General features: G+C 42.9%; 2 protein-coding genes and 1 long non-coding RNA gene across 10 annotated transcripts in view; 2 read left to right on the top strand and 1 right to left on the bottom strand.

Moving 5' to 3' along the window:
- adcy7 (adenylate cyclase 7) overlaps positions 1 to 8,562 on the top strand; it is a 49,410-nt gene extending 40,848 nt beyond the window's left edge. For 5 of the 6 annotated variants that reach the window (XM_086024925.1, XM_086024922.1, XM_086024926.1 and 2 more), the window contains 10 exons: positions 1,252 to 1,389; positions 1,650 to 1,760; positions 2,483 to 2,682; positions 3,966 to 4,077; positions 4,164 to 4,322; positions 4,459 to 4,605; positions 4,715 to 4,822; positions 5,791 to 5,905; positions 7,275 to 7,399; positions 7,530 to 8,562. In XM_086024925.1, the coding sequence (XP_085881051.1) occupies positions 1,252 to 1,389; positions 1,650 to 1,760; positions 2,483 to 2,682; positions 3,966 to 4,077; positions 4,164 to 4,322; positions 4,459 to 4,605; positions 4,715 to 4,822; positions 5,791 to 5,905; positions 7,275 to 7,399; positions 7,530 to 7,676 (1,362 nt within the window). In that variant the 3' untranslated portion in view covers positions 7,677 to 8,562. Of the gene's footprint in view, positions 1 to 1,251; positions 1,390 to 1,649; positions 1,761 to 2,482; positions 2,683 to 3,965; positions 4,078 to 4,163; positions 4,323 to 4,458; positions 4,606 to 4,714; positions 4,823 to 5,790; positions 5,906 to 6,867; positions 7,009 to 7,274; positions 7,400 to 7,529 lie in introns of those variants that run through there. The other variant, XM_086024927.1, reaches the window with a different exon arrangement.
- Positions 8,563 to 8,569: 7 nt separating this feature from the next.
- brd7 (bromodomain containing 7) lies at positions 8,570 to 17,683 on the bottom strand. 3 transcript variants are annotated; one of them, XM_086024928.1, is made up of 17 exons: positions 17,531 to 17,683; positions 16,321 to 16,514; positions 16,160 to 16,253; positions 16,021 to 16,081; positions 15,361 to 15,505; positions 14,823 to 14,933; positions 14,582 to 14,745; positions 13,695 to 13,803; positions 13,516 to 13,594; positions 13,139 to 13,246; positions 12,922 to 13,057; positions 12,369 to 12,480; positions 12,086 to 12,127; positions 10,325 to 10,391; positions 10,080 to 10,217; positions 9,546 to 9,677; positions 8,570 to 8,724 (listed from the first exon to the last, which is right to left on the bottom strand). In XM_086024928.1, exons 1-17 carry the CDS (start codon positions 17,577 to 17,579, stop codon positions 8,654 to 8,656), a joined length of 1,812 nt encoding a protein of 603 aa, XP_085881054.1. In that variant the 5' UTR covers positions 17,580 to 17,683; the 3' UTR covers positions 8,570 to 8,653. The 3 variants fall into 3 exon arrangements, with proteins under 3 accessions (XP_085881054.1, XP_085881056.1, XP_085881055.1); XM_086024930.1 differs by having other exon boundaries at positions 12,086 to 12,124; XM_086024929.1 differs by having other exon boundaries at positions 16,021 to 16,078.
- On the top strand, positions 17,553 to 19,326 carry LOC147149600 (uncharacterized). The gene is made up of 3 exons (XR_015086045.1): positions 17,553 to 17,908; positions 18,188 to 18,280; positions 18,360 to 19,326. It is a non-coding gene; the product is annotated as an uncharacterized LOC147149600 (long non-coding RNA).
- Positions 19,327 to 24,137: the final 4,811 nt, after the last annotated feature.

Raw genomic sequence — 24,137 nt, 5'->3', positions numbered from 1 at the left:
TTGTGATAAATATTGCGTTTGTGGAATAAGTGTTAATCCACTCGTTTTTAGCCATCTCTGGGGGCGGCCATTTTGTCTTCTGTCGACTGAAAATGACATCACAACTGCTCACAACGACCAATCACGGCTGAGATTCAGAAAACAGGTCAGCTGTGATTGGTCGTTGTAAGCAGTTGTGATGTCATTTTCAGTCGACAGAAGACAAAATGGCCGCCCCCAGAGATGGCTAAAAACATGTGCGTTTTGCTACTTAACTTATATTCCACAAACGCAAAATGAATCAGAATGCTGTGTTTCAACTTGTGGGCCTGCTGGGAACATATTCTTGAAAAAAATATGCTTGGGTTGACTTGCGCTTTAAACAGTCACAATTGTTAGTTCATTTTTTTTTGTAAAGTTACTGTTTGTAACAAGTGCAAAATGCAGGAGTTAAAATAATTATCGCGTATAAAATAAGCGATATGTTTTGTTTAAAAAATATTTCAATTGAAATCGGGAGCTGAAAATCGAATCAGGGCTTGAGTGAATCGTTACATCCCAAATTCAAAGCAATTATTTGCATTTTAGGCTTAATTGATGCGCTTTAAAACACATGAAAATGCTGAATTCTATCATGATCATTTTGAGTATTCCCCCATACTTTCTCATGCAAGACTTGATTAAGAGGCTCGCAAAACAGCCTTGTTGACATTTTGTGAGGAAAATGAAGCCGAGTCGGCGCAAGACTGAACTGGTATATTTTGAAGCTCCATTAGAGGGAGTGTTAACGCGACGTAACAGCGCTAACGGGAAAATACGCGAAATAATGCTAACGTTTAAAGTAGAAACGCTTTGTTGACGCGGAAGTCGCTAACGGCTTCTTCTTCTTCAACGACTACTTCCGCTACATTTGGTCAATCTGCGCATGTCAAAAAAATAAATAAATAAATAAATGCTTCCCATCGAAAGTGTGACGCATGAACTATTCAAGTCCGATCCTAAAAACTTTTCATAAAGGTGTGAAAATTGAAACGGTCGTAAACGGCCAGATAATGTGGATTGACGTTCTTATCAGGGGCGGCATAAGGATGAAGTTCTTGTCGGGTAGTAATCCTCAAGGATTTTAAGGACTTTATCTCGCTCAGAAAATAGCTGAATATCCTCAAGTTCACATTTTGGGTTGATAACAAACGTATTCCGTATCACGTGTGACGATGAATGTCGGAGATCTTCTTTCTCCGCGTAACTTCTCCGCCTGCCTGTGTGCGGTAGCGCACGTTTCCAGAGAAGCTGTCGGGCTGCCAGTGGCTGGCGTCCGTCTCTGAGGCCGTCGTCAAGAAGCCGTGCGTGCGCCTCCCGCTGGCCGCCGTCACCACCGCCGTCATCGTCCTCTTGGCGGTCTTCAACCTGGTGAGCAAAATACCCGTCTCATGCACTCATTCACTGCCAGGCATTTTCAGACCCTCTTTTACACTTCATGTTTGAAAAAAAAAAAAAATGCGGAAAAAAATATAAATAAATTCCTGGGATTGACTGTGAAAAGACAAGTCAATTGGTCAACGGCAGTGAATGAGTTAAAAAAAAAAAAAAAAAAAAGAAAAAAACAAGATCCAAGCTTTGCACTTTGGCTCATTTCAGTTTTCCGACCTTCTTTTCCTTCTATCCCGCAGTGCTTCGTCCAGGCACATGTTCCAGAATGTTCCAGTGGTGACGTTTCCACCCTGGCTCACGCAAATGATTCCCAGCGACTGGGATTACACGGAGGACTCTTCTATCTGCCTGTGAGGGGATTAGCATTTTGTAGCTAGATTAGAAAGAGAAGCTTGACGCCCCGCGTGTAAAAAAGCAGTTTATTTATTATTAATTGGAAAAGAAAAAGAAATATCAAAGGAAATATTTTTAAAATACAAAACAAAAAAAAAAGGCTTTAAGTGATTTTTTTTTTTTTTTTTTTTTTTTTTCTCTTCAGTCTTCGGAAATGTTGAATAGTTCATGCTGGAATGTTTTTGGTTAACACAGCAAACCGGCTGCACAGTCACATGATTTCATTTACAATTGTCAAGCTTTTCATCACTTGTCCGGGTGTTTTTGTCATGCATTTTGTACTTCTTTTTATACTTAACATTATTTAGGAGCAGACTTGAGCAACAATTTTTTTCATTTCCCTAATATAAGTCTGAATTGAAATACTTTTTCCTTTAACTAATGTTTCAAATTAGTTTTACTCTCAGCAGACTTGTACAAAAGCAAATCTGAGTACACACTTTATTTGTTTTATTATTCCCCATGTTTAAATCTTTGTTGTTGTTGTTTTTTTTTTAATCAAGGTTTGAAATGAATTCTCCAGTATACTAACTGTGAAGGCATTTTCTCCCCTTATTCCAAATTATTTGATGCCGCTCTTTATGAATAGATTCCGTCGACACTTTCTCACGCGTGTACTCGTGTTGAACGCGTTCATCGGTATGACTTAGAATTGTCTCCACTGTGGCTCTCCCGCCAGTATTCTGTGTACTGCTGCATCCTTTCCCTGATGGCTTGCGGCGTGTTCCTGCGGGTCAGCTTGGAGCTCAAAGTGCTCTTCCTCGCCCTGTCGTCCAGCGCGTACTACATCATCATCATCCTCAGCACCAACAAGCAACTCTTTGTGGCCTACGCAAACGTCCTCCACGCTCAGATTACCGGAGAGGGCAACTGCAGCAGGTGGGACTCCGTACGGCGATAAGGTCGCTCATGTAATAATAATTCTTAAAAAAAAAAAAAAAAAAAAAAAAAGCCGCTGTGTGGCAAAGCCAAGTATCCGGTCACATGGGGGGGAGGGGGGATTTAGAGCCACGCGCTGACGTAGAAAGTGTGTTACGCAACTGTTTTTGTGATGGACAGTTGCTCCGAAACAAGCTTTTTAAAATGTGTATCAAAATGTGCATGAAACTCTTAAAAACAACTCTTTGGTGCAACAGAAAAAAATAAAACACCTCCCTTAGAAACGCAATGGGTCAAAAGTGTCATCATCTCGGTTGGTAGACACTTCATTGCTAACCAAAATGGCAGCACCTACCTTGTCTGCCAGGTGAATTGATATTTTACACGACACGTTTCCATTGAAGCCCGTCCCGCTTCGTTGTGCCACAGTTGGTCGCCGGGTGCTAAAATAAAAAATAAAAAAGAATAAATGCATCTGTTAAATTAACTGCTCCTTTTTCCAATCTGGAATAAATGTTAGGACAGTAATTGTAATGAATGGCTCACACATAGAAAAGCTAGGAAGAATTAGAAAGAAGAATTGAGTTAAAACCTGAGCATAAGAATATACAAAAAGGGGAAAAAATTGCAGAACAAAAAAGTAAGGGAAATTGGTTAAAAAAAAAGACAATGAAAATGATGCAATGTACAAGTAAAAAAAAACAAAACATTATGTACACATCAAAATCAAGAACTAAATAAAAGTAAATTGAAAAAAAATGAACTACAAGAAAAATGTAGGCATGAAAAAGATATGAATTAAAACTTAAAAAATAAGAATGTAAAATACAAGTTACAAAAATGACCAAAAACTAAAAGTACAATTTTTAAAATAAATTGTAAATACAAAGTAAAATAAAAATGAACAATGAAATTAAAAACAAAAATGAGGACAAAGACAAGAGAAATGAAAACATCAACAAAAAATGAACAAGAATTAAAATAGCTACAATGTTACATTTTAAAAATAAAAACATTTTTAAAAATGAGATTTAAAAACCCATGATGTGAGGAAAAATGAAAATGATTGGAAGTATAATTTCTCAAGGTAAGAAAAAATATAACTTTTTTTTTTTTTAATATACAAATGCACAAAGTGAACTCAAAAAAAAAACAACAACAAAAAAAACCTCAAATGTGAAAAAATTCAAAAGAAACATGGAACTACAAATAAAAGATATCAAAGAGAAAATGATTTCAATGCACTGTTCCAGTGTCCGACTGAGTGGCTTTGTTGTCCCCAGCCTATCGGACGAGTCGATTTTGAGGCTGGTGGGCCTGGTGAAGCACCCCCAGGTGATGAGCTGCATCTACATCACCTTGTTCCTGGTCACCATGCTCATCATCTCACAGCAGGTGCTCGCCCACTCTACTCTTCATCATCATCCTCCCCCTCCTCATCCTCATTCCCAAAAACAATGGCGCGTGTGTGTGTGTGTCAGAACGAGTCGTGCTTCCGCCAGGACTTCCTGCTCAAGTACAAGAACCGCACGGAGCAAGACGAGATCGAGACCCGAGAGAACCTGAACCGCCTGCTGCTTGAGAACGTGCTGCCCGCCCACGTGGCCTCGCTCTTTGTCGGCGAGAACAAGAAAAACGAGGTGAGGCGCCGGCCGTGCCCAAGACACCCACGGCGGACGTATATGTGTATCGGGAGCATTCGGACCCATGTGAACGTGTCAAGCCGCAGCGGCTGTGCCTATGGGAATCTCACTGCCCTCCCCCTCCCGCGAACAGGACCTCTACTACAAGTCGTACGACTGCGTGTGCGTGATGTTCGCCTCGGTGCCCGACTTCAAGGAGTTCTACACCGAGTGCGACATCAACAAGGAGGGCCTGGAGTGCCTGAGGCTCCTCAATGAGATCATCGCCGACTTCGACGAGGTTCGCCGGGCCGGCCGGAGGCACCCCGCCGCTCCTTTGCTCGCGCGCGTGTCGCGGACACGCGGTGGAATCGCCGCCTGACGGGATGACGGCGTTGTTCTCCCGACAGCTGCTGTCCAAGCCCAAGTTCAGCGGCGTGGAGAAGATCAAGACCATCGGCAGCACGTACATGGCGGCGGCGGGCCTCAGCGGGACGCTCGGTCAGGAGAACAACCAGGTGGGGTGGCGGAACTGGGGCCTTCGGGGCCTGTTTGCGCGCTAATAAGAATGATACAATATGTACCCTGCTATTCGTGTAGAATAGGTTGGAAGGAAAATCCTTTGCACGATTGATGCCCATTGAAATGCTGTTCTTTTTATATATGTGTATTTTATGGAATTGCGTTTTTACTGTTTTTGAACAATTCTGTCATTGTGTTTAAAAAATATATACTTTTTCTACTTTTTTTAGGGGGATTTTACTGCCATAAAAAATGTGTGTGTATATAAACAATTGATATTTTTGATTTTATGATTCATCAAATAAGGTATAATGAATTAGTGTATGTAGAAATAAAAGAAAATGAAAAATGATATATACAAAAAGTAAAAACAAGAATGAAAAATAAAACGCTGAAAATCCAAATAATTTTATAGAAATTAAGATAAGCAAAAATTTGAAACAAATGAGAAATTAACATTAAGAATCATTTGAAAAAATAACAAAACAATAATAATATAAATAAGAATAAAGGAAAGCTTTAAAAATTTTAGAAACATTTAAAATAAGTTAATAAGTAATTAAATAAGTTAATAAGTAATTAAAAATGGTTTTAATGGAAAAAAAAGAATACAAATAATTTAGAAAAATATAGGAATGTGTATGATTTATTTTGTAATGCAAAATGCAAATTTATAAAAAACAATACTAGTAATCAAACAAAAATAGAACTACAATCACGTAAAACCACCCTTGGGCGAGGCTTAATTGGCGTGCCCTTGAGAGGGAACAGGAAGCCACAGTGTCACCCAGTGGCGCTTGATAGCTTTTGTCCACTCTCACCTCCACTTGCTGGAATTCTTTACGTGTATGTAACCGATCTTTGATTTTTGGGAGACATTGGCCACAACATTTTGCCTCCACTCCAAATGGTATGCCTCCGCACTGCGTCGACGTGACCCAATGTGCGACGTTTGTGCTTCCAGGACAGGGAGCGCCAGCAGGCGCAGATCGGCATCATGGTGGAGTTTGCCGTGGCGCTCGTCGGCAAGTTGGACGGCATCAACCGACATTCCTTCAACACCTTCAGGCTGCGCGTGGGTGGGTGTGCGCTCAAACACACAAACCTTTAGGAGACAGAGAGAGAATGTGTGCGTTCGTGTGGGGACGGATGGGAAAGCTTATGTCATCTCACTTGGCAAAACTAAGCAAAGTCGTATACACACGTGTGTGTGTATATATATATATATATACACACACATCTACATACACGTATATGTACATACACATATATGTACATGTACACACAAACACACACAGGGAGTCCTCATTTTACGATCATGTTCCGTTCCTACACTGGCGATGTAACACGAATTTCCGCATATGTCGGATTTCACCGTCAGTCGAAATTGACGTCACATTTTTATATATGAAATTTCCTATAAAAAAAACAAAAAACAAATACATTACAATCAGAAGCATAAGATGCTGTACTTAGCAAAACAGCTGAGAAGTGGATGGGGTAAGAGGAGAGGAGGGCGAAAAAAGGCAAAGATGCTGCCGGCGCGCAAATACACACGATGGAGACACTCGGGATGCTGATCTTTGTAGTGCAGGAAGTTACGGAGCCCCTAAGGTGGCATGGAAGTAAAAAAAAAACAACAACTTTGCGTTCCCTCGCAAAGATTGAGAGATATCGCACATATTTTGGCGAGGGGAACGCATTTTTTTTTAAATGCGTGTTTATGTACTTACGGGTCATTTTCCGGGTAAACAAAAGCAACAAAGGGAGCGTTTTCAGCCGTGGGTGTGTTTAATGGAATTGATTTGAAATTCGCCTGTAATACAAAGACCTAAAATCAGTTTTTGATCATAAGCACGGTTTCTCCGTCTCTCAAAAAGCCGCGCATTAGAGGCTAGGCTAGCTGCTAAACTGACCCGGAAGTACATAAACACGAATTTAAAACAAAATGCATTCCCTCGCAGAAAAAACTTTGCGTTATCTCGCAATCTTTGCGAGGGAACGCAAAGTTTTCTTTTTTTTTACTTCCATGTCACCTTAGGGGCTCCGTAGGAAGTGCTTGTATGCGTTGTTTGGCGCGAAACCCATCGCAAATATACAAGCAGAGGTAAACAAGCTCAGAGACGCAACGCAGTACAAAAGCACACTTTTGGAGCGAGGAGGAAAGCGGCTGCTTCATTCATGTGGTGAGTGACATGAATATCAAGTGTTTTATTGACAGTTGAAAGTAACAAGCGGAACCGACGTCCATTTGAGTCATGACGCCGCGTGTCGCCGTACACAGTGGCTTATTCCGTCATCCGTCTGTCCGTTTTTTTCTGCGACGAAGCGAATTGCAATCGTCCGTCAGAAGTCCACCGGCATCGTCAGTCGGTCCCCCAAAAACACGTCAGAAAAACGGGCGTCCGCTGACGTTCTCTTCGTGGTTGGTTGGTCGTCGTTCCACAGGTATTAACCACGGTCCCGTGATCGCCGGCGTGATCGGTGCCAGGAAGCCTCAATACGACATCTGGGGCAACACGGTCAACGTGGCCAGCAGGATGGAGAGCACCGGCGAGCTGGGAAAGATACAAGTACGTCCGAAGCTAGCGACAGCTAATTAGTAGCTAGCGCACTACACTAGGAAAAGCTTATCTCACGCTTAGTTCAGGTGTCAATAACCCCAAGACAAAATGAGTGTGCCGTGTGCGTGTTAACCGGCAGGTGACGGAGGAGACGTCGGACGTGCTTCACAGGCTCGGCTACTCGTGCGAGTGCCGCGGCTTCATCAGCGTGAAAGGCAAAGGCGAGCTCAAGACTTTCTTTGTGTGTACGGACACCAGCAAACAGCAAGGCATGGGCCTCAGCTGAGGTCGGTAGGTCACGCTCCAAAAATGCAACGCTCGCTTGTCCGCACGAGGCAAGTGTTTGCGCGACGCCCCCCCCCCCTTTCCCCCCCGCGGCACGAAGAGCGACTGCAATACAGCGTACAGGAATAGACCTGTGCGTTTCACAGTATAGGTTCTGCATTCATTTTGGTGCATCCTGTCTTGATAAAACATCCATGCAGGATTTTGCGATTTGCTGGCGCCATGATGAGGGACGCGGGGGGGGGGGACGCAACTGAGTAGTTAAATTCTGGGCAAAGACCCTTGAGACATTTGTGCAACTTTTTTTGTCACGTGACATGACATACCCACCCAAACTTTGTCGATCGTTGTAACCGATGTTGTGAGGCTGATTTTGGGGACTCGCGTGGACCCCCAAAATACACATTTACACCAGGATACATGTACTTGCATTATGGCCTTTGGAGGAACACCTGTAACTTTTGTACTTTAAGGACCATGAAAGAAAATGTATCGTACTAAACCATTTTTATGTAGACTTTTTTTTTTTTTTTTGTGTCCGATAAAACAACAGATTCTGTATGCGGATCATTTTGTCGGCTTTGTTACTGTGTAATGAGCAAGACGCGCGCTGTGGTTCGGCGGGTCATGTTTTGTGTGTTTTTTTAACGGGACAATCTGTACAGCTGTGTCGTTGGCAAGCATGTTCTCATGTCATCATGGCTGCTACGTGCTTACTCGTGAGGCGTGTCTCTTCTCAAGCAGGACTTACTCTGGAGCATTCATCTCGTGGCCTTACTCCACTAACCGTCTTGTCTGTAAGTGTGGATATTACGATTAACTCTGTTGTATAGTTGGCCTTTTCTTGCGTGTGAACAAAATGTTTGAAATAAATTATTCACAATGGGTCTATGGTTGGTTAATTAAAAAAAAATGTTTATTGAATGTCACACAATGCGGATTTTTATTTGTAAAAAAAAAAAAAAAAGTTTTAAGTTATTAGACGGCAGTGATGGGCAGCGCATCCTGACAACTTGGCGTGGTGTCCATGGGTTCGGCCATCTCACGCACTGAAACACATAAACGGGAACATATAGGTGAGTTTCAAACCAAATGCTAATTACACCGGTCAACAGCAAATTTTAATCAGAGATGGATTTGTGTGTCCCTCAATGTATCTTTTTATGCTGCTTTTTCTAGCATATTAGGTTTTTGAGATATTTTCAAGTTTGACCATAAAAGCTTACGCAATATGCATTTTAACGTAAGTTGTGTGTTTTAATTTATAGCTATGAGGTTTCAGAAAAAACATGTTGCTGAACCTAACCCATAGTTCATAAATTTGAATAAATTTATCACTGCATTACAAAATTTCTAGAAAAGTATACTTGCATCTCTGATTAAAAAAAAAAAATACAAATTTGTTGACCTGTGTTATTGTGATTTTTAAACAGAAACACAACGCTGTTTATGTTCTCTATTTCTTCTAAAGAATAAACTGTACAATTCAATGGACAGCAATACTAGCATTACTTAGCATTAGCATCTGTCCAGACAAATTCATAGTTGATATTTAATTGTATTGCTCATATTGTAGCCAACAGACAAACACTCCATTTTGTTTGTTTTACGGTTACCACAAAACAAAGCAAAAAGAAATAGCTACCCCGACTGGTTTGGAGTTTATAATGTCACAATTTCTTGCTCTATGGTTAGCGAAATGTTCCTTTGCCATCACTGCTACCATTCTGTGGTGGCATTACAAAACTGTACTGTACCGTAAAAATACTATCTACTTTTTTCCCCTGAATATTGCAGCCAAATTCGCAAATTGTACAATTTAGGTTAAACTCTTCCCTGTGTGAATTAGACGTGAGATGGAGGCATTCACCCGTAGTGAGGTCGATGAGGTGCTCGGGAGGGAGCGCGATGCCCATGGCCTTCCTGATGGCCCAAATGCTGCTGATGTCGCACGGGGCCACTCGGCCCGTCAGTTCGGCCAGGTTGCCCATTACCTTCTCAGCTGCAGACAGACACACCAAAACATGGCATGCGCAGTAAGATTTTTCTGTAAACGTCCTTTTTCGTTGTTTGTGGAAATACAGGGTGTCATTTTAAAAGCAATCATATTGAAAACTATTAAGTCCAGCTCAAAGAAATTGAACAGTTTATGGCTTGAACGTAACTTTATCCTGAATATAAAATCATGATCTGATTCTATACATTCTGTAAAAAAAAAAAAAAAAGTTATTTCAACAAGATTTACCAAAATTATTGGCCTGGTGTTTTTTTTTTTTTTTTTTTAGTGTACATTTAAAATGCATAAAAAAAAAAAAAAAAAACGTTTATCAAAGCGTGTGAAAAAGGTCGCTGCTTATAGTCCGGAAATGACGGTAACAATAGTAACGCAAAGATTTCTTTTTACCCAGCTCCAACTCCTTGGTGCTGGGCGCCAGCAGGCAAATCATGTTGGGCGGCTGTTTGGCACTCAGACGTTCCCTCTGCGCCTCGTTCAGCTCCCGCAGGAGCCGCGTGGTCTCGTCCAGTTTCTGCTGCACGTCCGCTGCCACGAAAACACACGCAATCGATGTTATTGATCCTCAATGAGGCACATCATGTCTCCTTGATCAATGTCTGTAGTGTTGATTTTTTTTTTTTTTTTTTTTATACCTCCAGAGAGCTCCTCAGCAGCAAGAGGCTCCGTTTTACCGCATCCCGAAGCGTCTGGTTGGAATGCCTAAAGGAGGAAAAATAAACATTGCATGTGGTGAGAGAACATGAAGGTAGTGACGAAACACTCTTCGATGCCAGGGAGGGGAAGCCATTTCTGGAATTTTGTTGACATTCATCCCCTGGAGCCGGTATCATGTACCAACCAACGTCACATGTATCATGACTACACTCAAGACATTTTAGCATCTGCCATCTGTGTTTCAGATTTTGGTGGCATTTGTACAAAATCTCCTCATTGAGTCGGTCTTCCAGAAATGGCAGCTTTAAAACAAAATGCCAGACTTCCCGTGTCATTCCAGACATGACTTCTTGAGACTTTTTATGGGTCTACTCATGACATGCTACCAACCAAATTTCATGTTGCTAAGTGAAACTGGCTTCGGTGGCTGAATTTTCCCAAATATGTGTATTGTCATATAGTGTAACGTTGTCCGTGCCAAGTCATAAAACACTGCCGCCATGCTCCGCCCACAACTCAAAATGTTGGGCGGTTTAGCGTCGCCCACCTGTCTACTGCACGTGCTTCACATTTGGTAACAAACTGACGATATATTTTTATATTTATGTATTTGTTTATATAGAAACATTTCAAGTCAAGCAACTGTTTCTAAGCATGCGTCATAATACAGTAGTTTTATGGCTATACATTTATGACCTTTAGACCAGCTGAGTAGAAGTATGACAAATATTGTCAACACTACTCAAAGATTTGGAAGTGTTCAAGATAAAATGAAGACACCTACAAAGTACGCCGGGACACAATAGGTTAATATCACTGATTTGTGTTGTCCTTCTGTTTTTGTTTTTTTTTTTACATTTTTCTGCCCACATCCTCCATTTTGCCGCTCCTTTGATCAAACACGCCCGCTTCCGTGTGCGTCTTCCCTTGCGTCGTCGATGTGAGCGCGCTGTGCTACTTTTCATGAGCTTTGCAATTAATTAAATGGTCCCTTTGGGCAGTGACTGCTACCAATTTATATATGAGACAAACAGGTGACTGAATTGTAATTATTTTTTCTTTTCGACATGCATGGCGGCGGACTTTGTACACTCACCGCGAGTCATTTTAGTCGATAAGCGGCCATTTTGGCCGTTTCCAGGGGTCCTTAAATACGGAACTTGCCGTCAAGATTTTGTCCGACTGCCACCAAATTAGACAGACGGGCAACACTAAACTATAAACATTTGAGTTCTGGCAGCACGGCAGCAAAGTTTGATGACTCGCCATGAGGCTGACGACGGCACCCCGTTTTGAAAAGATTTCACGGGCAACTCTGCTGGCAGAAATGTAAACGTGTAATAAGCTGTGACTGGCGAGCTGGAGGGACGCGAGTTAACTGGAGGGCGGCCAAAAATGGCAAGCAAGACAGACTAAAGTGTGCGCGCGCTGTGAGGGGCCATTCAGCAGGCGGCGAATGAAAACACAAAACTCCCCTCCGGGGTCTCGGCCGGCTGTGTTTTGAAGATGTTTCCATTTGGATCACAGTGAGCGGCCGCCATGTTGACACAGCTGCTCAGTAGAACGTGCGCTTTCACTTCCAAACGTCACATGCTGGTGAGGCTCTGCTCAACCTACCCCCCCACCCCCACCCCCAGTTTCACGGACATTTTGCGCTGGTATGTGAGAGGCGGCAAACAGGTGCGTGGAGCCTCTGAATCCACCCAACACACACACACACACACACACACTTGACTCACCTCTGCGTCAGCTTTGTCCTCTTGTGAAGGCTCCTCAACCTGCTGGACACACACAAACACAATCAAGTTCCTGTTGTGTTATGTGTTATTTAACTCAATTCACTGCCAGAGATTTTCAGAACCACTTTTACCCTAACGTTTGAAAAAAATGTAAAAAAAAAATATATATAAATAAATTCCTGGGATTGAATGGCTGGACTGTGAAAAGACAAATAAACACGTCAATGGCAGTGAATGAGTTAAAAAAATATACCTATAAATAAATCAAGGAGCAAAGGCTTACTGGTTCGCTCTCCTTAAGTTTTTTCGAATGCTCGCCGTTAGTCAAGGCGTCCAGAAGGTTGTCGGCCATTTTGTACACATATTCATCCGACTTGGACAGGAACTCCGACAAGCTGTCGAGCACACGTATTGATCTCGTTGATTACCAAGTGACTATAATATCGATGGAATAGAAGTGGGAGTAAGTCACATATGTGCAAGTCATAAGTAGGTCACAGGTCTTAACGTTCATGTTTCATGCAAGTCCCTTGTCGAGTCACGTCATTACCTTTGTTGAGCACCAGGTTTGTGTGCGCTAACAGAAAAAAAATACTTTTCTTTAAAAAAATAAAATAAAATAAAAAAAGGAACACTACCTTGAAAATACATATTTTCAAATGTAACCATGTAAGATGTGTCAAGTAATGTAGTTCAAGTCAACTTTCATCTTTACCAGCTGAAAAGTCCAATTGAATCGTTCCAAAGTTGTAAGCCAAGCAAGTCCTAAAAGTGCCAACTCCAGTCAGGTCATGTGACTCGAGTCCCCCACCCCCGCTACGGACGCACAAACTGACCTGTCCGAGCCCTGCTGGCTGGACTCGTCCCCGTAGAGGCTGTAGATGAGGTCCGAGTCGTCCTTACTTACGTTGGAGAAGCTGGAGTCGTAGGCGGGGGCGTAAGATGTGAACGGCCCGTAATTCATGTAGGAAACTGCCAAGCGCATGAAATGTTTTTTGTCAGTGGCGAACTTGAGTGCATGTTTTTTTTTGGGGTGGGGGCGGGGGGCGCTACCAGGAGTGATGCGGTTCCTCTTGTCCTCCCGGAAGCCCTGGAGGCAGTTGACGCCGCTCTGCAGGCGGGTGGACATCATGCCCAGCTTGACGGGGCAGTGTCCCGCCTCTGCGGAAGCAATCACATGAGAGGGGTTCGAAGGGAACGGCAAAGGCAGAGAAAGTCTGTATGATCTGTTTTGCTGGGTTCTGTGTCAAACAAAAACAAAAAAAAAAAATAGTACTGCAACAATCGCTGGAGCTCTGTGTGAAAGAGGATTTGCGCGTCCCAAGAGCGCTTGCCTGCTCGCACAGGACAGCAAAGGAATCGGATCGGATGCTTTTGGAAGTGTTTTGATTTAGCGATGCCATAGTCTCGCTGCAGTTGATTGACTTTACCTCCTGCTGACGGATCGGCCGGGTTGACAAAAGCCAGAGTGGTGGAGCCGTCAGATTGCCTCTGTCTGCTAAACTCCAACTGGTGGGGGGGGGGGGGGGGGGCGGGAGGTGGTTGGGCGGCAAACAAACGTTAGAACATCCAAGGCAGTCATCTCGTTGCGTCCGACATGTTTGCTCACGTCGCACTGCAGCACTCGGTTTGACAGTTTCCCCCCGGACTCCTCGATGACCTTGCGGATTTCCTCGAGCTCTTTCTCAGCCTCTTCTTTCTTGGCGTCCTTGTCTCGTCTGGTCGCAATTGAAAGGCGACAAAAGAGTCTTCAGTTTGCTGTTCTATCCCTCAGTCTGCTCAGAGTACAATGTGCATCATTAGAAATTCTTTTGTGGGTAGCAAAGCACAAAAATATGGTATAAAGTTCCACACCATAAAGTGGAACGTTTACTTCAAAGGCAGAATGCTAACAGCTAGCTTGCTAACCTCTCACAACAACCCATATTGCAAATATGCGCACACGTCACAACGACTTACACTTTAGATCGACTTCTTCGGTTGAATGGTAACTTTCTAACAATTTTGTATGCAAACACCTAGCATGCTAGCAACCTAAATTCTCCTGTCAGTGAATGATGACTACATGGGTGTAGGCAGGTTGCTAGCGTGCTAGCTGTGAACCAAACCCAACAGTTTAGCACGCTGGCATTTGGCTGTCGACATTCCAATTCCAAACGTGTGTGCCTTTAAGTCCGGTTCCTGCAGCGGTTGGTGGCACATGACGTCAGAATTCAGTGTCTCTTGGTGGAAAATGTTTCAGCACACCTGCCGGTTTGATATTTGGCACCGCAGGTGTTTTTCGTAGCAGGCGGAACGACAAAGACGTCACGGAACGAGACGGGGCACGCTCAAAGGCATTCCTGGCGTTCTCCGCCTGCGGCCCCACGCAACTGCGTTTAAAGGGGGCGTCAGAGCCAAAAAAAAAAAAAATAATAATAATAATAAATAACACGCTGGTGGATGCTGAGTGATACCAGCAGAGAGAAAAGTGTTAGTAAGAGGTTGAAGGAAAACCTGGGCGTGCCGGGCGTCTGCGAGCGCTCGCTGCCCTCTGTGCCGGCTTCTCTTTTGTTCACCAGGCAGGCCGGCCCTTGAGCTTGAAACTTGCGGGCGGCCTTGTCAGACGGATCCAGACCGGACATGAACTCAATGCTCTGTTTCAGGCTCTCCAGACGCTCCTGTAAGGTGGAGGGATGGTGGGAAGTATGTTGAAAAGCGTTGTGCTGCCCCGGAGTGGTAAATGTGCTTTGCGTACCTTGCTGAGGATCTTCATGCCTGAGTGCAGCAGCTTGCGAGCGGCTTTGTGGTAGATGGTTTCGGGCTTGTTGTACGCCATGGCGTTCTCGCACATTGTCCTGAAGTCGATCTACGGTGACGACGTTGAACATTAGAGAATGCGATTTCGCTATGCTAACGCTGAACTAAAAGCTTGTGCAATTCAGTTCAATTACGTTTTTTTTTTTTTTTTAACTCATTCATTGCCATTGACGAATTTATTTGTCTTTTCACAGTCCGGACATTCAATGCCAGGAACTATATTTTTTTCAAACGTGAGGGTAAAAGAGGGTCTGAAAATGTCCGACAATGAATGCGTTAACATCTTCAACTGAAAAATAACAAACTTTTTTTTTTTTAAAAGCTTTGTTTAATATGACTGTGGTGCATGTCACTTTAGTGTGTAACATTAATTTAATGAATTTTGAAATAGGCTTTGACATAAAATGTGGGGGGGGGGGAAAGAGCTGTCAGTACATTCTAATGCAATGTAGTGTATATCTAACAACGACTCGTACCTTGAGCTCGTCCAGAGAGGCGTAGTATTGTTTCTTGACTTTGTCTTTGATGGTGCTGAAATCCATGGGCTGCTTGATGACGGCCGAGTAGCCCGGAGCGATCAGGTCTGTCACGGGGAAGGTGAAAAACGCACTCGGGTCTTTCCTGTCCCCGACAACAAACACGACATTATTAATACATATATCATAATAGCGGTGACTTTGACTTCATTTGTTCGGTGACCAAGCTCGTAACTCACTGTACTCGTTTATCAAATCAATATTCCCTATTCAGGAATTGAAATGCCATGAATCCATTCCCGACTATACAAACAAAGACAATTGACAAGTAGCACCAAAATTAATCAGCGGGGGACAAATGAATTTGTGGCAGCTCACCATCGATAAATGCGTATGTGGGAACACTGCGGCTGCAACGTCTCAATTCGTCAACATATGCAAAATATTGGCTGATCTGATACGTGCGATTAGATTGGTGGAAAGTCGAATAAGCAGAAGTGGGCATTGCGTCAGACCGTCACTGACAGATGCCCATTTTGCTGACAATTGACGAATGGCATGATACTTTTGACAAAAATGACGGAAGTGGGTTCATCGTCCGTCAGTGTAATTGTCACTAACCGCTGTGACCAAGAGAGTGTCGACAAAATGGTGGCATACCTTTGGAGCTGTCTGATGAGCTGGTTCAGTGCTTCCTGTAGGGGGGTTTGTTCTTTCTCTGCTGAAGGTGTCATAAACAAAAAACAAAAAAATCAATATGGTAAACTGCAAAGAAGACTGTGTGTTTGTTTTAGGATACCTTCCAGTTTATCTAGCTCCGATCGGATGGGAGTCCTGCAGTTTTCCCGTTCGTCCTCTCCATCCCCATCGTTGCCCTTCTTCTTTTTGATCACCTACCATAACAACGGCAATCAATCAATCAATCAATTAAAATCATCGAGAGAACAGAAGCTTCATTACCTTCTTTTTCCCTTTGTCGCTGTCCGGTGTGCCACAGTTCCTCTCTTTGTCCTTCTTTTTCTTCTTCTTCTTGTCTTTGGCCTTATCACAGTCCGGCGATTGGTCATCGTAAAAAGTGTCCCGGCTGGAGCTCCCGGTGGTCACCTCGTTGCCGGACACCTTTAAGACCAGCTTGAGCGGTCTCTCTGTGTATTCTGCAAAAACAACCATGGGAGGCATTCAAGTGCCGGACGATATGGCCTTAAAATCAAACCTCAAACTTTTTTTTCCCTACAAAATTCTGATTATTCAAATTACTATTGGTGAGCTTTTCTCCCTTCTGGGATTTGCTGTATGTTTCCTGATAGCAAACAAGCTTTAATTTTTTTTTTTTACCAGGATTTGCATGAGTTTCCATTGAAATGGGGTTTCTCATGGAAAAATGTCCCTTTTGTCAGTGTATGTAAACAAAACCCTTAATATATAGAAATTTTGAAATCAATATTTTCAGCATAATAGAATGTAAACCTGCGCAACCGATGCAATGACACCTATTGAAATTATTTACAGCTGGCAAGGGATATACCACAGGGCCAATGTTTTTCAACGCATAAATAAATCACTGCTTTTAAAACAATACAATACAATGCAATGCAATGCAATACATTTTTATTTGTATGGCGCGTTTCACAACAAGCTCACTCCTAAAGTAGACCTCACTCAAATGACTAAAGTGCGCTAATGGGCAGGGTTCATTTCAGCAACATATGATGTTATAATACAATAGCAACACGATGGTTACCTAGCAACGACACATATAGCATCGCAAACGCTGGACAATTCATGGCACAAGCCTATAGAGACATGCTAACTAGCTAACTGGCGATCTAACGGCAAAACTCATTGAAATGCTAACGCTTATCAATCGTAGTGACAACAGTCTAGTCAGTGACAGCTACAAACCGTGTAATTACCAAAAATGGAAAAATCAGATACACCCCGGTAAGTTTTGATCCAAAATCGTCTTTTCCACATTTAATTCAGTGTAATAACATACTCGGGTAACAAGATAAAGTAGTTTAACGATGATATTAGCATCGAAGCTAAGTCCTCGGTGAAGAATACGAACGTACCTTCGCGCCTGATCATCAAGTATTTAAACAAAAACGCCGAGAAAAAAAGAGACCTTTAATGAGTCGTTAGGAGTTAAATAAACACGTCGATCGAATACCTTCATATCCGTGTTTGTCCGACTTGTGTTTCTTGTGTTTCTTTCCCATTGTTTGTATTTTGTTCAGGCAGTATCGTCACCACCGGCGACTTTCCGTCTGTGCCACAGGAAACAGGAAGCTCCGAAGAAGTGCACCCTCGCTCCCCACTTAGAGGCGAGGCGGTGGGACTGCGCTTGGAGGTTCTTCTCGCCAGCAGGGAGCGGAATGACTCTAAAAATCCTTCCTTTTAGTTTTCCGTCGGCTTCATCAAAAGATGAAGTAGGCTCCTGATGGGTAGAGCAGACTACAGCTTCTCTCCGACTTGATGGGCCTACACCGATCGCTTCTATGTCGGATGTTAGCAACTGCGAGCATGTTCGATTCTAGTGGAGATATTGGTGAGTTTCTTTAAGGTTAGACATTTGTTTGCTTTTTATGGTTGATTTTCTTAACCAGGAACTCAAACCACCGGTGTCAATCACAGTATCTGATTAACATTATGTTTGTGGCATAAGAATTAAGCAGCCCAGGCCCTAACAAAGAGTAACCGACCGTATTATTTGTCAACAACAAATACGGACTTTCCGACTGAAGTAACCGCCTCGGCCTCTTTTTTTTTTTTTTTTTCCCTCCTGGATTTTGGCCTATTTTACTCCCGCTTCTCTCCCCCACTCCAGCATCAGTGCATCAGTCACTGCAGTGGACTCGACACTCTTCAAAATTAACACTGTCTGGAGTTTGGACTGATGTTGTACTTAACAGAAAGAAAGGTACCCAGCATTATGCTGCGCTTTAATGCACAATATTTTGATGAGTGTCAGCTTTCCACATTTTTGCCATTTTGAACAGGAATGGGGGATTCCTGGAAGGGGAACAGGACCCCTTCCTACTCGATCTAACTGGACTCACGAGAGGTGGCCGGTCTTCAGGAAGGCTGCCTGTAATCAAAGCTTTCCGGCTCCGCCAATCTCAATCGTGAGCACCAAAAAACAACAGCGCATGCAATTATTCATTCCTTTTCATGTGAAGGTTTGAAGTCACACTTCCCCCTCTTCATCTTATTCCTCCCTCCTATCTTGTTCTTTCTCCCAAAAATATCTTTGATGGCACACCATTTCCACAACCTTTGATTCAGATTCCACGCAGGACGTGGCATATCTGTGACTGTTGACACGTGAATACAATCGCCCCCCCCCCCCCCCCCTCCGCCCGTTTGTGGTGGATAGGGACCGGTCTGGCCCACGAATAGCCCAAATTCGTGTATAATTGATGTCTACTGAAATGCATTGAAGAAAACAAAAATTATATAACCCAATACATTTTTCATAAAAGTCATAAACACTCAACTTACGTTTTGCCATGACAAACAGGGTGTAATTACAAATTAACTGTCGAGTTTGTATATCAGTTGCGTGTCAATGAGTGTGTCCCCGCAGACACTGAATAAAGAATAAATCTTTTGATTAGCTGTCTACTGTTGCGACTGATGCGCAACCTCAACTTCAAGACTCAGCATGAAGAAGGAAATAGCTTTTGAGTAACTGTGTAGTGATTGATGTGCAACTTTGACGTCAAGACACTTGCATATGAAAGAAAACAGCTTTAGAATATCTGTCCACTCCAGTGACTCATGTGCAACTTTAGCTATCCATTGTAGTCAAGTCAAGTTTATTTATACAACCTTTAATCACAGACTCCCGATGCGTAAGCATTTTGCCCAGAAAGCAGTTCCCGAAATCTACAACGTGACCAAAACCAAAGCACTGTTGGTGCAGATTGAATTTGCTGAATAAGCTAATCGTTTTTTTGTTTTGTTTTTTGTTTTGTTTTGAGAGACCTTAGCTAGTACAGAAATCTATGAAAACCACTAAGGATTTGAATAAATTAAAGATTTTAGTAAATAAAAGATCATGGAAATAAATGTGTCTGTTTACTTAATGGATAAAGACAAGTATGAAGTGGCCACAAAGTGAAGGGGGAAAAAAATCCTGAATGAGGGAATAAAGATGTGTCAAACCGTGATAATCGTAATTTAAAATTGTGATATTTATTGAATAATAAATTAATCAAATTGTGAGGTGTCTTCCCCTAATAAAATCACATGTGAAATAGACACAGTGAGACAGAGAAATGCTTTACTTTTTTGATCACGGCTCAGATTCAGAAAACAGGTCAGGGTCGTTGTGAGCAGTTGTGATGTCATTTTCAGTCGACAGAAGACAAAATGGCCGCCCCCAGAGATGGCTAAAAACGAGTGGATTAACACTCATTCCACTAACGCAATATTAATCAGAATGCCGTGTTTCAACTAGTCGGCCTGCTTTTTCTTGAAAAAAAAAAAGTTTGAGTTGACTTGCGCTTTAACGTTAACACGTGTACATACAAATATTGTCAAAGAAAACACTTTTTGAATAGCTGTCCACTGTGGTGACCAATGTTCAACTCTGGCATCAAGACTCACGCGTACAGAAAAAAAAACAAAAACAAAAAAAACTAGGTGGACGTTTCAACAAATAAGTCAATGTGGGGGGGGCAGATCTTTAAACACGAACATGTTCTTTTTCAGCAGCGATAAAAGGAACATTTATCACTTGATTCCTTCAAAAGACGAGAAGCCAAACAAGCAAGCCTTCCTGATGTTTTCTGTTTTTGTTTTTTTTTGTTTTATATTTTCACGTGTGTGTGTATGTGGCTGTGATGCAGCATCCCATTACACAGGCCCTTTGAAGACACTCATTTCTGTGGCCTCAGACGGGGCCTACGCCATCTGTCGGGGCTGATGGGAAAAAAGCAGCGTGACGGGGGCTCCCACCGCCGCTCCTCGCTTTTGTCCACTCGCACCTTTTGTAATGTCATTCCTGCACGCCACAGGCGCAGTACAATAATGGCCGCTGGTAATTGAGCTTTACCCGCCGGCCGGGCCTCGCTCGGCCCAAGCCAGACAATTATCGTCATCCCGTCGCGTGTATGTACCGTTTCCTCCCGTATTGGAATTTCAGTAACACGTGGCTCCTTTTATTTTGACCAGCGGGGAGGATGTCAGTGCTTGCGGTCTCACAGCAGACTGTTTTGTTTAGTCGTCCAAAGAAGTTAGGAGAATGAAGTTCTGACATGACAACAAATAAGTTCTGTTACAACGGTGAGGTCGTACGGGCGGGAATATGACAAGAGTTAGTTACAACTAAAGCGTGGTGCGCACACAAAGATAATCGGTGTATTTTGAGATCGATTCGACCCATCCCATCAAAGTCAGAAAAGGTCCAATTGTTTGCTCAGAAAAGAGTTGGGGGCAACAATCATAAATGTTAACCCTGTTCAAAATGTATTATTGCAAATCCTTCTTTTTTTTCCCAGTGTATTTCAGATTGACAAGGATGCAAAAAAGACCCAAAAGTATTTTGAACAGTTTTCCCCAAAAAACAAAATGGATTTATTGAGTAGGTTTATAAAAGTATTTTAAAAACAACACTGCAATGCGGGATTTACAACAGTCTTAATCTAGGGTAACAAAAATAAATAAATCACAGCAAAACCTGTCGAAAAAACATTCAAGAAAAATAACAAAGAAACTCAGCAAAGTTGGTGAAAACTAGGAACAAAAGTTGTAACAAAAGATCAGAGGAAGCCAAGAAAACAAAACAACCGCCCCCCTAAAAAAAATAAAAAACATCAAATCTCCGTAGCATGAAAAATGCCAAGTTTAGAAAATGTGGGCTTGTTCAAGACATGGTAGGACAAAGAACAGCCCAGCAGATTATTTCTACACAAAGTGATGGCAAACAGGTGGAGACAATCGCCACAGCAGAGAGACACGAGGGCAGGAAGTAAAGTTTCTGAAAACGAGGGGATACAATTAGTACAAAATAAAAGCAGAGATGATACAGATGCCCTCGGGAGAATTCTACTATTGGAATGTTATTTCAATTGCAACGTCATTCCCGACTTGTTTTTTTTTAAACAACACAACATCACGTTCATCAAGTTATGACAATATATGTCAAATGTATTTTCTTTTCAGTTTATTGTTTCTTTCAGGGGACATAGAAGGGGTTTTTTTTTGGGGGGGGGGGGTGTCTGCTACTCTAAAGCGAGTGAGTGTTTTTTTTTTTTTTTCCTTTTTAACAGACAGCATGTTTGGACCCCTTATTTTTTTCATTAAGGCTTTCTTCTGCTCTCGAATCAACTTTTCAAACGTGAAAGGATCTGACGCGCCGCTCGCTCGCTCGCTCGCTCGCCGGCTTTCAACGCGCCCCCGTCCCCGAGACCCCCATCTGTCTTCAGATGCTCGGGAGGAGAATCGAGGCTGTGATCGTCAGAAATCCCTGGTCTTAACACACACACACACACAGACACATGCACCCCCCCCTCCCCCCACACACCTTTCTTGTACCGCTCTCGCTCCCAGACGCGCGCGCGCACGCACGCACGCACACACACAGGAGCATCTCTTCCCTGTTGTGTGTGACATGACGCCCGCCTGCTTTTAAAGAACCCTCGGTGATAATTGTGTCTCCAGAAACAGAATAATACATTAGAAAAAGTAGAGCATGATGTCGTGTATATACAACATGATAAAAGTGAAATATGCATTACAGTGATTGAATGAGAGAGCGCGCGCGCGCACACACACGCACCCACACAAGCCTCAATAAGGCTTCCTAACCATGAAAACCAGGCATTACATGCCCTAACTTTGTGTTCTTGTAACATTATTACTACCTTGTTCCCCATAAAATTGTATTTTTCTCGCAACACGTTTCATGTCAAATGATCATTTCCTTCTCCCCAAATCATATGTTCTTGTCATATAGATATTCATGTAAATACATCAATACATTTTCATTAGATTATGACGTTTTCTTGCAATATTTGTAACTTTTCTTTTTTAGTTTAAAATGGCTTCACATTGTGGCCAAAGGTAGAACCCTGGTCAGTTTTTGCGCCTTTTGGTGTTGTAAATAGTATATATCCTTGTCGGGGAGGAAGCCAAATGCTAAACTTGCGATTCGTTACACATTAATTGCCACGACTACGACTACTTCTTCCATTTTTGCCATCCGCCAAAACAAAGCAGAAGAAGCAACGGAGCAAGTAGTAGTCATGGCAACTAATGTGCGACATATCGCTTGTTTAGCACACGGTTTTCGTCATGACAAGGATTTATTAACGACAGCACCAGAAAGCACAATAATTGACCCATATCCTACCCATAGCCACAAGGCGAGTTAAAGTGGAAATCAATCCAAACACATTTTTTTTCAAAAATATGTTCCCAGCAGGCCCACTAGTTTGATACACGGCATTCTGATTCATGTTGTGTTTGTGGAATATGAGTTAAACAGTAAAATCCACCCCTTTTTAGCCATCTCAGGAGGCGGGCGGCCATTTTGTCACGTCTGTCAACTGAAAATGACATCACAACTGCTTAGGACTCAGCTAACGACCAATCACGGCTCCGCTTCAGAAAACAGGTGAGCCGTGATTGGTCGTTACCTGAGCCCTGAGCAGTTGTGATGTCATTCTCAGTCGACGGAAGTGACAAAATGGCCGCCCCCAGAGATGGCTAAAAACAAGTGGATTAACTCTTATTCCACAAACGCAACATTTATCAGAATGCCTTGCTTCAACTAGTGGACTTGCATAGAACATATTCTTGAAAGAAATGTGTTTGGGTTGAATCCCACTTTAAGGTAAACCATTTTAAGCTAAAAAGAAAAAAAAAACTTGGTTAGAAGCATAAATTTGGAATACAACCAGAACTCGTTCGCCGCCCTCAACAAGATTCGGAAACGGGATGTTGGGTGTGATTTCCAAATAATTTCCCCCCAAAATGTGGCTTATACTCTGAAGTGACTTAATAAATATGTTTTTCTTCATGTTTCTCTTTTTTGCTTTTTACCTGTTTACCACAATTCCACAATTGTTATAAACAGTTGATCCTCGTATTTTAGTTTAATTGTAGTTTGAATGCTAGGTTTGACATGTATTGTGTACACTGTTAGAAAACGCGCACCACCACCAGTGTTGACAGGCCTGCACAGTCCAGTGGCTTGTCGAGGAGGGGGGGGGGGGGGGGAGGGCGGGGGGCGGGGGGGTGAGGGCAAAGGTGTTGAAATGAAGAGTGCTCTGCTTATTATAGAGAGGCTAACAAAACCCTGAGCTCTAGCTCTGAGTGGGGGCTGCGCAGTCTGTGACAGACCCACTCTCGCTCCACTGAACCAGTCCAACTGTAAAGTGGTGAGCCCCACTCCGCCCCTCCCCCCCCCACCCCCACCAGAAATCACCAAACTGTCAACACCCGCCGTCATACGGTCAGTCATCCATGTGGAACATTCACACTTTTTGATGCGGCTAATGCTCCAATTCTTTGTCTGATGGACACAATATTAGGTACACCTGCAATGACGTATACTAGACCTCGTAGCCATATTGGATAGCGGACCATCAACATGCAACATGGCAGCGTGAAAGAGTCTTTGTCTAAATAGATTTGATCCTGGCCACCCCTTGGTGGCCCCGACGTGTCGCGGCCGTTTCCAAGGTCAGACGAGACCAGCCCATTCAAGTGAGGCCGTGGGCGAGGTGGCAGCTCGACGCGTGGCAGGCGCACCCCGATTTAAAAATGTT

The sequence above is a fragment of the Filicampus tigris genome, chromosome 3 (genome assembly GCF_054856515.1).
Source record: "Filicampus tigris isolate MCC_2025a chromosome 3, RoL_Ftig_1.0, whole genome shotgun sequence".
Lineage (NCBI taxonomy): Eukaryota > Metazoa > Chordata > Actinopteri > Syngnathiformes > Syngnathidae > Filicampus > Filicampus tigris.
The sequence above is the reverse complement of the archived record's forward strand: the minus strand, read 5'-3'. Positions and strand labels throughout refer to the sequence as shown.

Bases quoted from the DNA above. Each gene is read 5' to 3' on its own strand.
- brd7 (XM_086024928.1), bottom strand. From the start codon at position 17,579: ATGGGAAAGAAACACAAGAAACACAAGTCGGACAAACACGGATATGAA. The intron at 16,254-16,320 runs GTAATGAAGCTT...TTGTTATGGTAG, and splicing joins GCGACAAAGGGAAAAAGAAG to GTGATCAAAAAGAAGAAGGG. The intron at 13,595-13,694 runs GTGAGCAAACAT...CCCCCCCACCAG, and splicing joins ACCGAGTGCTGCAGTGCGAC to TTGGAGTTTAGCAGACAGAG.